This window comes from Podarcis liolepis (assembly GCF_965112155.1).
Source record: "Podarcis liolepis genome assembly, chromosome: 9".
Classification (NCBI taxonomy): Eukaryota; Metazoa; Chordata; class Lepidosauria; order Squamata; family Lacertidae; genus Podarcis; species Podarcis liolepis.
In genome coordinates this window covers 13,224,528-13,238,272 of record NC_139564.1, presented here as the reverse complement: position 1 = coordinate 13,238,272, position 13,745 = coordinate 13,224,528, and the positions used below count along the sequence as shown (strand labels likewise).

Here is a 13,745-nt window from a genome sequence, read left to right as displayed (position 1 = left end):
TTGGTCCACATTATGGGGCGTTTCAAGTTCTTTGGATGCCGAAGAGCATTATAAAGAGAGCAGCAGTCTTGTGGCACCTTAACAGAATCGACACATTTATTGTCTACGCCACACAGAAACTTTTGTTGATTCTGCTGCAAACAGACTAAGGTGGCAAACCCACTGGGGAAAGCTGCACAGAAGTGCGAAGTCTTTCAAGCCTTTCAAACCCAGAAGAACAGCAGCATCAGCAGCAGAGCAGCAGCAAAGAGACTGTTGGCAGGGAAGGAGAAGGGAAAAGGATTTCCTGTTCTGTCCCTTTTCGGCTACATCAGCAAAACAAGAGAGACAAGCAGGGTGAATCTGCGCAGTCTCTTAAATGGCCTTTTGTTTGCACAGCCAGCTAAATGTTGCTCCCTGTTCTACATTCAACATCCTCATCGTCCCTGCGGTTCCCAGTGCTTCTCTCGCAGGGCAGGAACTTGGGGAGTGAGGTCCCACTCTGCAAAATGGGTAGGAGGGCTCCCAAATACAGCAGGGCTAGCTTACCACTTTCGGAAGTGAAGGAAACCGCAATACCATCTAAAGAACCCCCCCCCCATAAACACCCCCTCCATTAAGCCAGAGTCTAAAACAGGGGTCAGCAACCTAAGGCCCATGGGCCACAAGCAGTCCACGGGGGTCATTTAAATGGCCCCCGAGCTGCCCGCTTGGCGAGTCCTCGCCTGCTGCGCTAAACCAGCGCAGCACGGTGCGGGGACTTGTTTTCATGGTGCCGGAAATCCCATCTGCACAGACGCAGATGCCAAAAATTGTGTCTGTGCAGACACAGACACTGAAAATCATGTCTGTGCAGATGCAGACATCGGAAATCGCAGGTGCGTGGGCGCGGTGATCCGGCCCACGGAGGGATCTCCGCTGGAGTGAACCAGCCCAGGCAAGGCACCATATTTTTCGCTCCATAAGACGCACTTTCCCCCCTTTAAAATCTAAGGGGAAATGTCTGTGTGTCTTATGGAGTGAATGTGTGGTCCCTACGGCTGGGGGGGGGACCTGGGCTTCCCTCACCAGCCCAGACAAGCTCTGGCAGCAGCGGGAAGGCTGCGCACAGCTTTTCCGCTGCTCCCCGAGCTGCTCTTTGGGGCTGGCGGTGAGGGAAGCTCCGCTTTCCCCACCGCCAGCCCCACAAGTTGGTGCGCCTTATGGAGCGAAAAATACGGTAAACCTTGCCAACCCCTGGTCTAAAATTACCCAGCTTCACCACCAGTGGGCTGCAAAATAAATGCAGAGACACAAGTGACCATAGATTGCTTGGGTCATCTGGATGGAGAACTAAGTCTGACCCTTGGGATTCTCTGCAGGCCACATGCCTCCCACCTGCTTTTGCCTGGATGGAGCGTGCCCTTGAACCCTGACAATGCCTCTCGCTCGTTTGTGTGGAGGAACAAGTGGGTGTCATGAACTAGCTGGTGCAACAAGCTCACTGGCAGTGTCAGATTCAGCTGGTGAGCAACCTGGCTGCTGAATTCTGTACCAGCTGGAGTTTCTGAACCATCTTCAGAGGCAGCCCCACACATTGCAGCCATCTGATCTGGAGGTTGTCAGAGCATAGCTGGCAGAAGTTATTCCCGTCCAGATCAGGGCACAGCTGACCTAAGAGCCGAAGCTGATGGAAGGCACTGAGACCACCTGAACCTCCATCAACAGCAATGGATCCATCCCCAAACTGTATACCTTCAGAGGGAGTGTAACCCCATCAAAAGCAGATCCACCTCCCACCCACCCAGTCTGGAACAGCTCACTAACCGTTATTTTGGCTATGGTATATTGTTAGCAATATTGGAGCAGGAGTAGGAGAAGAGGAATTTTTAGCAAATGCTGTCCTCAGAAAATTTGTGAGCACTATATTTCCCCATGTAACTGAAATGGAAGAAACACGCTGACTTTTTTTGTTTTTCGTTGCAACAACGTGGCTCTCCTGGCAGAGCGAGCGCCACATTGGGGATATTAAGGCTGACAGCGCATCTGGCTTATTAAAAAGAGGAAAATGTGATTACTCTGTATGTAATAACCTTTATTGGGAGGTAGAATTGGATAGTCCCTTAGCAGAGGAGGCTGTTAAGAGAAGGAACAGGTCGAAGATGCTGCTGGATGAATATTCAAATGAGAAGCCAGAGATTATTTCAACCAGGTAGGTGGTTTAGTTAGCTGTTCGCCCCGCACAGGTTTCTCTGAATAATCCAGCTCAACAAGCCAGGCAGTTGAGGGCAGACTTTTGATTTTGAAAGACAGCTATGAGATCCATTGCAGAACTACAATTAAGTGGTATTGGGTGAAGAATTAGCATTCTGAGAATTCACCGGTCGGCTGTGAGTTCTTACACTAGAATTTACTCAGCACTCTTGGTGATAGTGTATGCGCTCTCTCAGCCTCAGTCAAACACGAGTGAAATGGGAATATGAACAACGTACCTCAACATCAGGTTCAGCACAATCACTAGTCTTCAGGACTTTGTGCACTAAGGAGCCCACCTCAGTGACAGAGCACATCTTTGCTTGCAGAAGATTCCTAGTTCAATTTGGATAGTCAAAGACTGAGTAGACATGACTGAGCCAGATAGGACTGACTCAGTGAAAGGCATCATCATTCGTTCAGAGCTCAGTTTCTATTCATGCTCCTGAGCTTTTGCATGTGACTGAGATCCAAGAGAGGTTGTAGTGTTGCGCATGGCAACTTGCAGGGCCGTCTTTACCCGGGGGTGCAAGGGGTGCAGGGCACCCAAGTGCTGAATTCTGGGGGGTGCCAGGCACCCACTGCTGAAACCACCTAAGCTCTATCTGTTATGAAATAATAAATAATTTTGATCAAGCTAGAAAAACAAAATACATATATACCTAGGTATTACCAAAATGTATACCTACTGTTTCACTAAAGGACTTTCGACTTTGCATGCTTATTTACCAAATATGCGCAGTGTCAGCGGCAGCGCTTGCCATTTTCAGTGTGAAATGAACATCATAATAAAAGTTAATTTAGGGGTGCTGGGCAGATCTTTGCACCCCAGCGGTGCATACGCTAAAGAATGCACTGGCAACTTGGTACTGATTAGGAACATTAGGAACAATATCTCACACTTTAATTTTTTAAAAAATTAATGATTAAAGTATTATTAGTGATAGGGACAGTGTAGGATAGCTAGGAATTCCTGAGGGCTTATTTCAGTCTGTAAGTCTAAGCCTACCACTGTGATACATACTTTATCAACTGACATGCTGAGTGAAATGCCGTGATCATTTGGTTTTCCCACTTCTCCAAAATTTGTGATGCTATTCTCTGCGTTTTCCTCCTTTTTCGTGTTTATAGGCACACACACAAAAATTTCCCCACTGGCTGGGAGTGGAGAAGGGGCATGAGAAGGAAAGGTATAAAAATGCTCCAGCCAGGGGGAGGGACTGGGGAACCTGTTCCTAGTAATCATTGTGGTGCCTAGTCATGCTTCTACATAGTAGACACATAGTCTTGTGTCTCCATCTCTAAGAGGGCCTTGTTTTAGAGCAGAGCTCCATGCCTATCATTTCAGCAGCTTGCTGGAGTGAAAACCAGTCCTCAGCTTGCCTAACAGAGGCAGTCGTTTTGTTTTTAATAGCTGCATTTAAAATGGCCCCAACTTTATTACATTTTAAGGTCAGTCAATAAAAATAATAAAATAAAGAACCCTTAAACCTACCCCCATAAAAATTGTTTGAGGTTTCAAATGAAGGTAGAAGGTTTCTAATAACTTTTGTGCAATTCTAGGCTGACAGAAAGCAGCCTCTTTTTAATTAAAGCATCCTTTCAGTATATACCCTGCAGGTCTCCCTTGTATTTTGGAATTGAACGCAATATTCTCGACTTGCGTGATTCCTTAAAAGACGGTGTGAAGGCTCAACCTTAGCTGGAGAATAGCCCCTTGAATAGGGCGAGCCATTCCATCACCCTGATGCTATAGATGTTTACTCATGAGTAAGTTCTGCCCAATTCAACGGGATTTCCAAAGATGTGCACATCTTTGAACAGGGCATATCTGCATGGGCCCAGATTGTGAGGTTTGCAGGGCATGTAAAATCCAGGAATCGGCTGCACGATTTATTGCCCATGCGCACAGAATGTTAAGCACACACTTCCTGTTCAAAAGGGAGGGTGGACGAGAAAGGCATACTCTCAGTCTCCTCCAAACCTTCAGGAGTGATCCAGATATGTATTGCCTGATCTGGTCCAGAATAGAAAGAGTTAGCAGGAGGAAGGACATGTTTACAAGTTCCAAGCAGGGCTGGAAATTATATAAAAGCAAAATCGGTGCATGCAAGGATAAGGAAACTGGGTATGATGTTGTGATCTGATGCATAGCATGGCATATTCTCCCAAGGGAATAGGTGGAAACTTCATTGCTCAAGCCCTTTGAATCTGTAGCGACAGCTCTGCCCTGGCACTGAGAGATGGGCTAGCTCATTCCATATTCCATTGCCACAGTTTTCTGGCGGACAGCCCTAGGCAGTGCGTTTATCAGGGCAGAAGGCGTGTCGATGCCAGAATTGAGGAATGGAAGGAAATATTATTTTTGGCAGAATGGGAAGAGAGGATAAAGTTGGTGGCCCTTGGCAGTAAGAGAGCCTTGGGGAGAGGTTGATGTCATTGATTTCCGAGGAGGAAAAAGTTCTGTAACATTCAGATGACTTATCTTTGCACCCTTGACCAGAAGGTTCAGACACCATGCAGCTGATATTGTTAAGAGGAGAACCTTCTTGGCCCTTGAAGAATGTTATGGGACGATGTATGGAAGTAAGAACATGGGAACATTGCTGCTGGATCAGGCCAGTGGTCCATCTAGTCCAGAATCCTTTTCTCCCAGGGGCAAACCAGATTTATATGGAAGACAGGTAGTCTTTGAAACAGCAGTGGGGAACCTCAGCTCCAGCAGCTGCCTCCAGGACTCTTTAAATGGCCCTCATAGCTTTCCCCAGGCCTCATATCTTCCCTCATTTACAGGCTATGTCCCTCAGTTGTCCAGCATTGATTCCTTCTTGAGAGCTCTTGCCTTGCACACTTGAGCTATTACAATGTCTCATAGGTAAAGGTAAATCATTAGGTCCAGGCGTGACTGACTCTGGGGTTGCAGCGCTCATCTCGCTTTATTGGCCGAGGGAGCCGACATACAGCTTCCAGGTCATGTGGCCAGCATGACTAAGCCGCTTCTGGAGAACCAGAGCAGCGCACAGAAACGCCGTTTACCTTCCCGCCGGAGCGGTACCTATTTATCTACTTGCACTTTGACATGTTTTCGAACTGCTAGGTTGGCAGGAGCAGGGACCAAGCAATGGGAGCTCACCCTGTCACAGGGATTTGAACCACCGACCTTCTGATCGGCAAGTCCTAGGCTCTGTGGTTTAACCCACTGTGCCACCTACGTCCCACAATATCTCATACCCTCCAACATTTTCGTCCTCAAAATTGGGGATGTCAGGAGGGGCGTGCCTTCGAGTCTGGCGCTCTGGCACTCAACAGCAGGGTTGTTCCAGAGCTCCGAATAAAAGAAATGGGGCATTTCAGGATGCAAACAGAAGCTGGGATAGGCTTCTGTGATTCTGGGGTGCACCACTTAAAACAGGACAGTTGGGGGTATGATATCTCTTTCCTGCCTGGGTGTAGAATCAAGAGCTGTTTGTGGTGTTGATGTATGCAGAAATGTCTGTCATATGGTATAAAAGGAAAAGTCATCTCTGTTGCTCACATAGGCCAAAGTCTGACTAGAACATGGGTAGGCAAACTAAGGCCCAGGGGCTGGATCCGGCCCAATCGCCTTCTAAATCCGGCCCGCAGTCGGTCCGGGAATCAGTGTGTTTTTACATGAGTAGAATATGTGCTTTTATTTAAAATGCATCTCTGGGTTATTTGTGGGGCATAGGAATTTGTTCATTCCCCCCCCCCACCCAAATATAGTCCGGCCCTGGACTAGAACCACGGGGGAGCTCAGGTAGACCTTGTCACTCAAGCAAGGAGCCTGTGCAGCAGGAAATCTCCTTTTATTTCTTCATCCTGGAAGGGGCCAATGGCTAGCCTGGGAGGGTGGAGTTAAACCAAAGTTGGGGTGTGCTTTCCAGAGAGGCCCTTCACAGTTCTTGAGAGCCTGAAGAGGTCAGCAGTGGTACAACTTACCACAAGGAACTGAGATTGTTCTTTCCTGACATACCCTGAAAAGGGTCTCTTGTGCAGTGCTCCTGTGCCATGATGTCAGAGCAGCCAGGCCAATGGCAGCTGCTGCTCTGACGCAAAGGGGGCACCTCCAGATGAAGCGAGTTTATTACCACTTCAATCCTAACTTTATGTTGTCCAAGAGTGAATTTCCTTCCCCGTGTCAAGTATAAGTGGAGCTGTTTTGTATATATGACTGTGAGATTTGCTTCAGCTTTCGAAAACACAAATTAACATTCAGAAGGGGAAGTTTGGATAAAGTGTTTTCGCGTTAATGTTTCTGCTTTGGATTTTATAGTGCGCCCTATTTATGGGCTTTCAGCTCAGCTGCCATTTACTGTGTAATTGTTTACCATTTGAGCAGTTTTAAAAACATGACAAGATCTTCCTGACTTCCAAGTCCCATGGGAAGAGCCATATTTGTCTCTTGCAGCAAAAAACAAAAACAGTGAAGAGGCCTCTGACCCCCTTGAACGCTAACAAATTTATTGTGGCATAAGCTTCTGCATGTTTTTGTACATTTTGTGTGGTCTGAGGTCTCACACACTTGCATCCATACTTGTAGGCCTCAAGTTGTCAACCTGGAACATCTATACAAAATTTGGAGGTTGAGCGACAACATGAGACTCATTTTGGTGTCTGACCTGCTACACCACAATGTGTACTGGAAACCATTTATGGTCACCTGAAAACTTCTGGGTATCTACCCTTTACATCAGAGGTGGCTAACCTGAAGGCCAGCCAGATGTTGCTGAACTACAACTCCCATCATCCTTGGCAACTGGCCATGCTGGCTGGGGCTGATGGGAATCCAGCAACATCTGGAGAGTCACAGGTTCCTCATCCCTGTTGTTGGTGTTCAGGAAGAGTTTGAAGCAAAGGATGTGCCATTAAAATGACACTTTTCAACATTTGGCAGATAGGAGGTCTAGGCGGAAGTAAATACAGTCATACCTTGGGTTACAGACGCTTCAGGTTGCATTTTTTCGGGTTACAGACCCGCCGAAACCCGGATGTACTGGAATGGGTTACTTCTGGGTTTTGGGGGTCGCGCATGGGCAGAAGCACTATGCACATGTGAAGAAGCACCGAATTGCAGGTTGCAAACGTGCATCCTGCACGGATCATATTCACAACCCGAGTGTCCACTGTATCATGCTCTATGGAAATATGGAATTGTCATATACAGTGGTACCTCGGGTTACATATGCTTCAGGTTACATACGCTTCAGGTTACAGACTCTGCTAACCCAGAAATAGTACCTTGGGTTAAGAACTTTGCTTCAGGATGAGAACAGAAATTGTGCAGTGGTGGCGCAGCAGCAGCAGGAGGCCCCACTAGCTAAAGTGGTGCTTCAGGTTAAAGAACAGTTTCAGGTTAAGAATGGACCTCCAGAACTAATTAAGTACTTAACCCGAGGTACCACTGTACTGAGTTATATACCATCAGTGCACTTAGCTCAGAAGTGTATATTCTGACTGGCAGTGTCTCTCCAGGGTCTGTCCATCAACTGTTCCCCAACCACTTCACCTGGAGATTTAACTCAAGACCTTTTCAGTACAACCTATTTCCACTACCAATCAGCTATTGCCCTTCCCACTTACGCAGTCAGTCAAAAAAGTATAACTAGCTGACTCTGATTTAAAGAAGCGATTCTCAGACTTGCTCTGGAACACAGTAGTGTGCTTCTGTGAAACCAAAGTACCCACACAGAGTTGAGGATGCCTGTTGCATCTCTGTGTGAACCACAGTTCTGGGCTTGAGTCCTTCCAATCTGCCAGGGGTATGTAACTGTTGCTGTATCTCTACACTCATCTAATCACACCCATTCAATCCCTTCTGATGGTGAGATGTAGGAGAATGACCCACTCCTGGTTTAGGCCACCTGATGCATCCCTGTGTGAATCACTGTTCTGGGCTTGCCCTCCTAATCAGCTTCCACTGCAGCAAGCTACATCTGCCACAGTCCTGTGTGAGATGGAGCTGAATGCTTCAGTTGCTACAAGTAGATTCCTTGGCCGTGTTGGAGGCTGCCTGCCATATCTCTGCATGAGTTATTGCTCTGGGATTGCCTCCTTGCAATCTGGAGGCACATGAAAGATTGAGAAACTTTAGTAGGTGTGAATTTCCCACCTTATTCGTATTAAACCTTTTTTGGTTGCAAAATGGGAGCATGCCCCAACTATGAGATGTTTGTAAAGATAGGTTTTGAATGAACGCCAGTTCCCCTTTGGGGAAAGAACTTCCTTTTCTGCATTCCGCATGGAAGCTCTGTGTGAGCTAGCTCCACATCCTCAGACCAGAGGCAACAAAAAGGTGTAAAAGTCATCCAGCGGCCATTGGCACTTATGATTCCAATTGTAATACATAGGAAGGTTGGTAAGAAAATGTGACTCAGTGCAGGAAGCTGAGCTCTGGGGTGCCTGGAAGGGTCACAGGGAAAAGACATCTGCTGAGCTCCTGGCTCTGTCTTTCCACTATTACATAATGTGCATTATAATAACAGTGATGTTTTTCAGAGAGAAAAACCAGCGGAACAGGTTTTCCAAGTTCCACAGTTAGGGTGTCATCCCTGCTTAAAATATGCTGTTTTTTCATTTCGTCCACTCAGATAAAACAATGGCTATCGTGTTAAGTGAAAGGGGAGGAGTCTCTCTCTCTCTCTCTCTCTCTCTCTCTCTCTCTCTCACACACACACACACACGCACACACTGTGCCAAATATGTCAACTGTCAAATATGAAACACCATATCATGTCAGCTACCAAACACAGTGGTATCCCAGAAGTCGAATGGAATCCGTTCAGGAAGTCCATTCAACTTCCAAAATGTTCAGAAACCAAGGCACGGCTTCTGATTGGCTGCAGGAAGTTCCTGCAGCCAATTGGAAGCCGTGGAAGCTGCACTGGGTGTTTGGGTTCCAAAGAACATTCGCAAATTGGAACACTCACTTTCGGGTTTGCAGCTTTCGGGAGCCAAAATGGTCAAAACTCAAGGCGTTCGGGGTCCAAGGTATGGCTGTATTTTCAAACATTGGCATCAAATATTGGTTGGGAAATAGTTGATAATTGTTTGAATAGTCAAATGCTATCTGGTGACATTAAAATTCACTGTTGGTGTAAGCTTGTATCGCAACTATGAGATAAATATTGGAGTTGTGAGACATGCTGCTAGCATAAAGTGAATGTTCTGAGCTGTTTCCATTCTGCTAAGGGAGCTGGGCATGTTTAGCCTGGAGAAGAGGAGGTTAAGGGGTGATATGATGTTCAAATATATAAAAGGATGTCATATAGAGGAGGGAGAAAGGTTGTTTTCTGCTGCTCCAGAGAAGCGGACACGGAGCAATGGATCCAAACTACAAGAAAGAAGATTCCACCTAAACATTAGGAAGAACTTCCTGACAGTAAGAGCTGTTCGACAGTGGAATTTGCTGCCAAGGAGTGTGGTGGAGTCTCCTACTTTGGAGGTCTTTAAGCAGAGGCTTGACAACCATATGTCAGGAGTGCTCTGATGGTGTTTCCTGCTTGGCAGGGGGTTGGACTCGATGGCCCTTGTGCTCTCTTCCAACTCTATGATTCTATGCTGCAGTTCTGCTTCTGATAAAAACTATCTTATTCATCTTGCAATCTGCTGTGGCAGAATCCATTACAGTATTGTTATGTTATTCCGTACTGTTGATTTTAGTCCAAATGGGATGTATATGTGTCACAAATTACATGCTGTTAGCAGACTGAAAACAACAGCAGGAGCAATAGCAGTGGTATTTGATGGTGAAATGACAGCTCAGCTGGTCCAGCATAAGACTCTTACTCTCTCGGTTGTGGGTTCGAGCCCCATGCTGGACAAAAGATTTCTGCATTGCAGGGGGTTGGACTTAGATGACCCCCGCGGTCCCTTCCAATTCTACAATTCAATGGTTCTGTGGCTGATTTTTGTTCCAGACATGGTAAAAATAAGTGGACACCAATAATAATAATAATAATAATAATAATAATAATAATAATAATAATTTATAATTTATACCCTGCCCATCTGGCTGGGTTTCCCCAGCCACTCTGGGCGGCTTCCAAAAGAATATTAAAATACTGTGATACATCAAACATTTAAAGCTTCCCGAAACAGGGCTGCCTTCAGATGTCTTCTAAAAGCCTGGTAGTTGTTGTTCTCTTTGACATCTGGTGGGAGGGTGTTCCACAGGGCGGGTGCCACTACTGAGAAGGCCCTCTGCCTGGTTCCCTGTAACTTAGCTTCTTGCTATGAGGAAACCGCCAGAAGGCCCTCGGTGCTGGACCTCAGTGTCCGGGTAGAACGATGGAGGTGGAGACGCTCCTTCAGGTCTACTGGATCGAGGCCGTTTAGGGCTTTAAAGGTCAGCACCAACACTTTGACTTGTGCTCGGAAACGTACTGGGAGCCAATGTAGGTCTTTCAAGACCGGTGTTATATGGTCTCGGCGGCCGCTCCCAGTCACCAGTCTGGCTGCTGCATTCTGGATTAGTTGTAGTTTCTGGGTCACCTTCAAAGGTAGCCCCACGTAGAGCGCATTGCAGTAGTCCAAGCGGGAGATAACCAGAGCATGCACCACTCTGGCGAGGCAGTCCGCGGGCAGATAGGGTCTCAGCCTACGTACCAGATGGAGCTGGTACACAGCTGCCCTGGATACAGTAATTTCCATTTCTGTTTGTGTTGGAATTCTCCAACTTCCCAAAAGGGAGTTGGGCTCTTCAGACCACCTGGAATGAGAATCACACTCTCCGGTGTTGCCTGGTGCAGACGTTGTGGTTTGGGGTATGGCTGACAAGACGTGTTTTGTTTAATATTTCAAGGTCCTGGTGTCCATTGGAACTTGGATTGCTTACCTAGGTCCTTGCTTGCTTGCAAGAGCTGCTCTGATCTTCCCACTGCTTTTTTTGGGGGGGGGGAGGGGAGAAATCACAGAACACTACGTTACAGATAAATATAGAAGCAAACAACTCTGCACTTATGTATTTCCAAATAGACCCTCTTTTAGAACTGTGTGAACTTTGAGAATGCCTAACATAATTTAAATGTTACAGCTTGTGTCAGTCCCTAGGGGGAAAACATATATTGAAATATTTCTAAATGCATCTTTGGTTTGTATTTATAGAAAAAAGCCATGGCCTCAGGTTGCAAAAGCACTTTAAAAGGCAGCCATCTACTAGACCAGGGTTAGCACCAGTGCTTTTTTTCTGGGGGGACGCATACCCCTAAACATTTTGTGAATCTTTGTACTTTTGTCCATTGACTGTATTTATTTCCCTTGATTTGAACTATAAAATAGTGATTTTCTTGAGTCAAAATGAGAGTACCCAGGGCCCAAGGAAATGCCAGGTACTATGCTGAGGCCACTGCTGCCAGGCAAGCCCAGATGGCCTTCACCTCCGCCTCGCCCTCCCAGGTTTTCTACAATGGGGCCAACGTGAAGCAAGTTGACGTCCCCACGATGAGTGGGTCCTTCGGCATCTTGGCTGCCCATGTCGCCACCTTGCAAGTCCTGAGGCCCGGAGTTGTGATGGTCTTTGCCGAGGACGGCTCTTCCACAAAATACTTCATTAGTAGCGGCTCCGTCACAGTGAACGCAGATTCTTTGGTCCAGCTGCTTGCTGAGGAAGTGGATGAGCTGGATGCTGTGACAGCCAAGTCGAACCTGGAGAAGGCCCTGTCAGAGCTGGCGTCTGCCTCTGACGAAGCGGCCAAGGCAGAAGCACAGATCAGCGTGGAAGCCAACGAGGTGATCGGGAAAGCTTTGGAGTGAGAAGGGAATACCCCTCTGCTTTCTGGAAATGACCCTGTCTCTCTTTTCCTCTGGACCTCCTTCTCTCTTGTCTGTGTAGGTGGTTTGGGTTAACCCCATCAATTTAGCTTTTGACTACCGTATGTACTCGAGTATAAGCCGACCCGAATATAAGCCGAGGCACCTAATTTTGGCACAAAAAACTAGGAAAACTTACTGACTTGAGTATAAGCCAGTTCAAAACACCACAAACAGTGTAGTGCAGCCGCGCCTCTCCCAACCGCGGCTCCTGTGCCTGCCATTGCGAGAGGCAGGCGGTGGTGGTGGGACCAGTGCCGAGAAAGGGCTGCTTTTGGGCCGCTCGTCCCTCCGTCACCTGCCTCACTGGAGTATAAGGCAAGGGGGGCTTTTTCAGCATTAAAAATGTGCTGAAAAAGTCGGCTTATACTCAAGTATATACGGTAATTAAAAAACAGGGGGAAATTGGCAAAAAAGGAAAGAGAAAGAGTGCCCCTAAATATTTTTTTAAGGAAAAACGTACTGGTTAGCACCCTCCAGATGTTGTTGGAGAGCTATTATCAGCCCTAGCCAATGTGACCAAAGGTTAGGCATTATAGGAGCTGCAGTCCGACAACATCTGGAGAGAATCAAGTTTGGTGCACTGGCAGTACCAAAGTGACGTCCCTGGGGTGGAGGCCTGGGCAGCGTGTATGGAGGCAGATGACAACATTCACCTCTCAGCCTCGCTGCTGTGGTCCAAAGGAAAGCAGAGCAAAAAGTTTGGCACCAGCTTGTTTGCAGGACTTGCTGGAAGGAGGGGTACAAGACGCCATCCAGCTGTTTTAGGGGCTCCACTTTAGAATTGTGCAAGGTTTACTCCTTAGCTCTTTCTTCTCCCAAAAATATCCTGCAATGCAGTGGAGGTTTTCCTTCTCCTGGATGGGTTACCTTCCCAGGTTGACAAGCGCCATCTGCTCCTCACTTCCTTCTACAGCACTTGCAGAAACCACCTTGACCACTGGACCCACTATTGGTCTCGTCCGCTCAGTCTGCCAGAGCCTGTCTTCACATGCAGGGGAAGTGCCTAACTCACTGAGGGTTTGAGACCCATCGGCTGCCCTCACCTGCTTTGGCATGCTGACAGCTTCTGGGAGCCACAGGTGAGATCTGAGTGCAGGGTGGGGACCAAAGATGGACAGACTACTCCAGAAGAAGCATGACGTGTCCCCCACCAGAGGAACTACCCCTCCCCCAACACCCCCCCACCCCTGCACATCTATGTATTTAAGGGCCAAACTACAGGTCATGTTAGCTGTGTATTAATGCAGTGGTGTTTTCAAATACACATATTGCCAGTGTAGGGAGACCCTAACACGAAGAATAGATGGGCTTTAAATCTTTGGCCTCCATGTCTACTGCTGGCATGACTGGGGGAGCTTCCATTGAAGCAAATGGGAGTCTTCCCATTCGCAAACTATAGACATGGGAACAAATCCGGATTGAGACCATACTGGGGAGGAGCAGAGGTTTAAAGACAGCCCCCCCATTCATATGCCTGTGTACCAGTCCAGATTGTCACTCCCACACTGGCAATTTGCTTTCGGTGAGGCCTGTGGAGCGGGCACTTCTCGGTGGTGGCCCCTTTATTTGTGGTTGTATCCCTTGTTGACAAGTGCTACAAGGCTTGAGCACAATAGATGTTGATCAGTGAGTCTCTTTGATTATGGTAAATCAGCTTTATGCCCCAGAACAGGGGTCTGCAACCTTTAAGACAAAAAGAGCCA

The 13,745-nt window shown here is 47.3% G+C and overlaps 2 protein-coding genes across 2 annotated transcripts in view; both read left to right on the top strand.

Moving 5' to 3' along the window:
* Positions 1-13,745, top strand: part of RASGEF1B (RasGEF domain family member 1B) — a 264,461-nt gene that overhangs the window by 100,449 nt on the left and 150,267 nt on the right. The window lies entirely within an intron of this gene.
* On the top strand, positions 11,527-12,025 carry LOC310686578 (ATP synthase subunit delta, mitochondrial-like; the record flags this gene model as incomplete). The annotated part of the gene is made up of 1 exon (XM_083460410.1): positions 11,527-12,025. One exon carries the CDS (start codon positions 11,527-11,529, stop codon positions 11,980-11,982), a length of 456 nt encoding a protein of 151 aa, XP_083316536.1. The 3' UTR covers positions 11,983-12,025.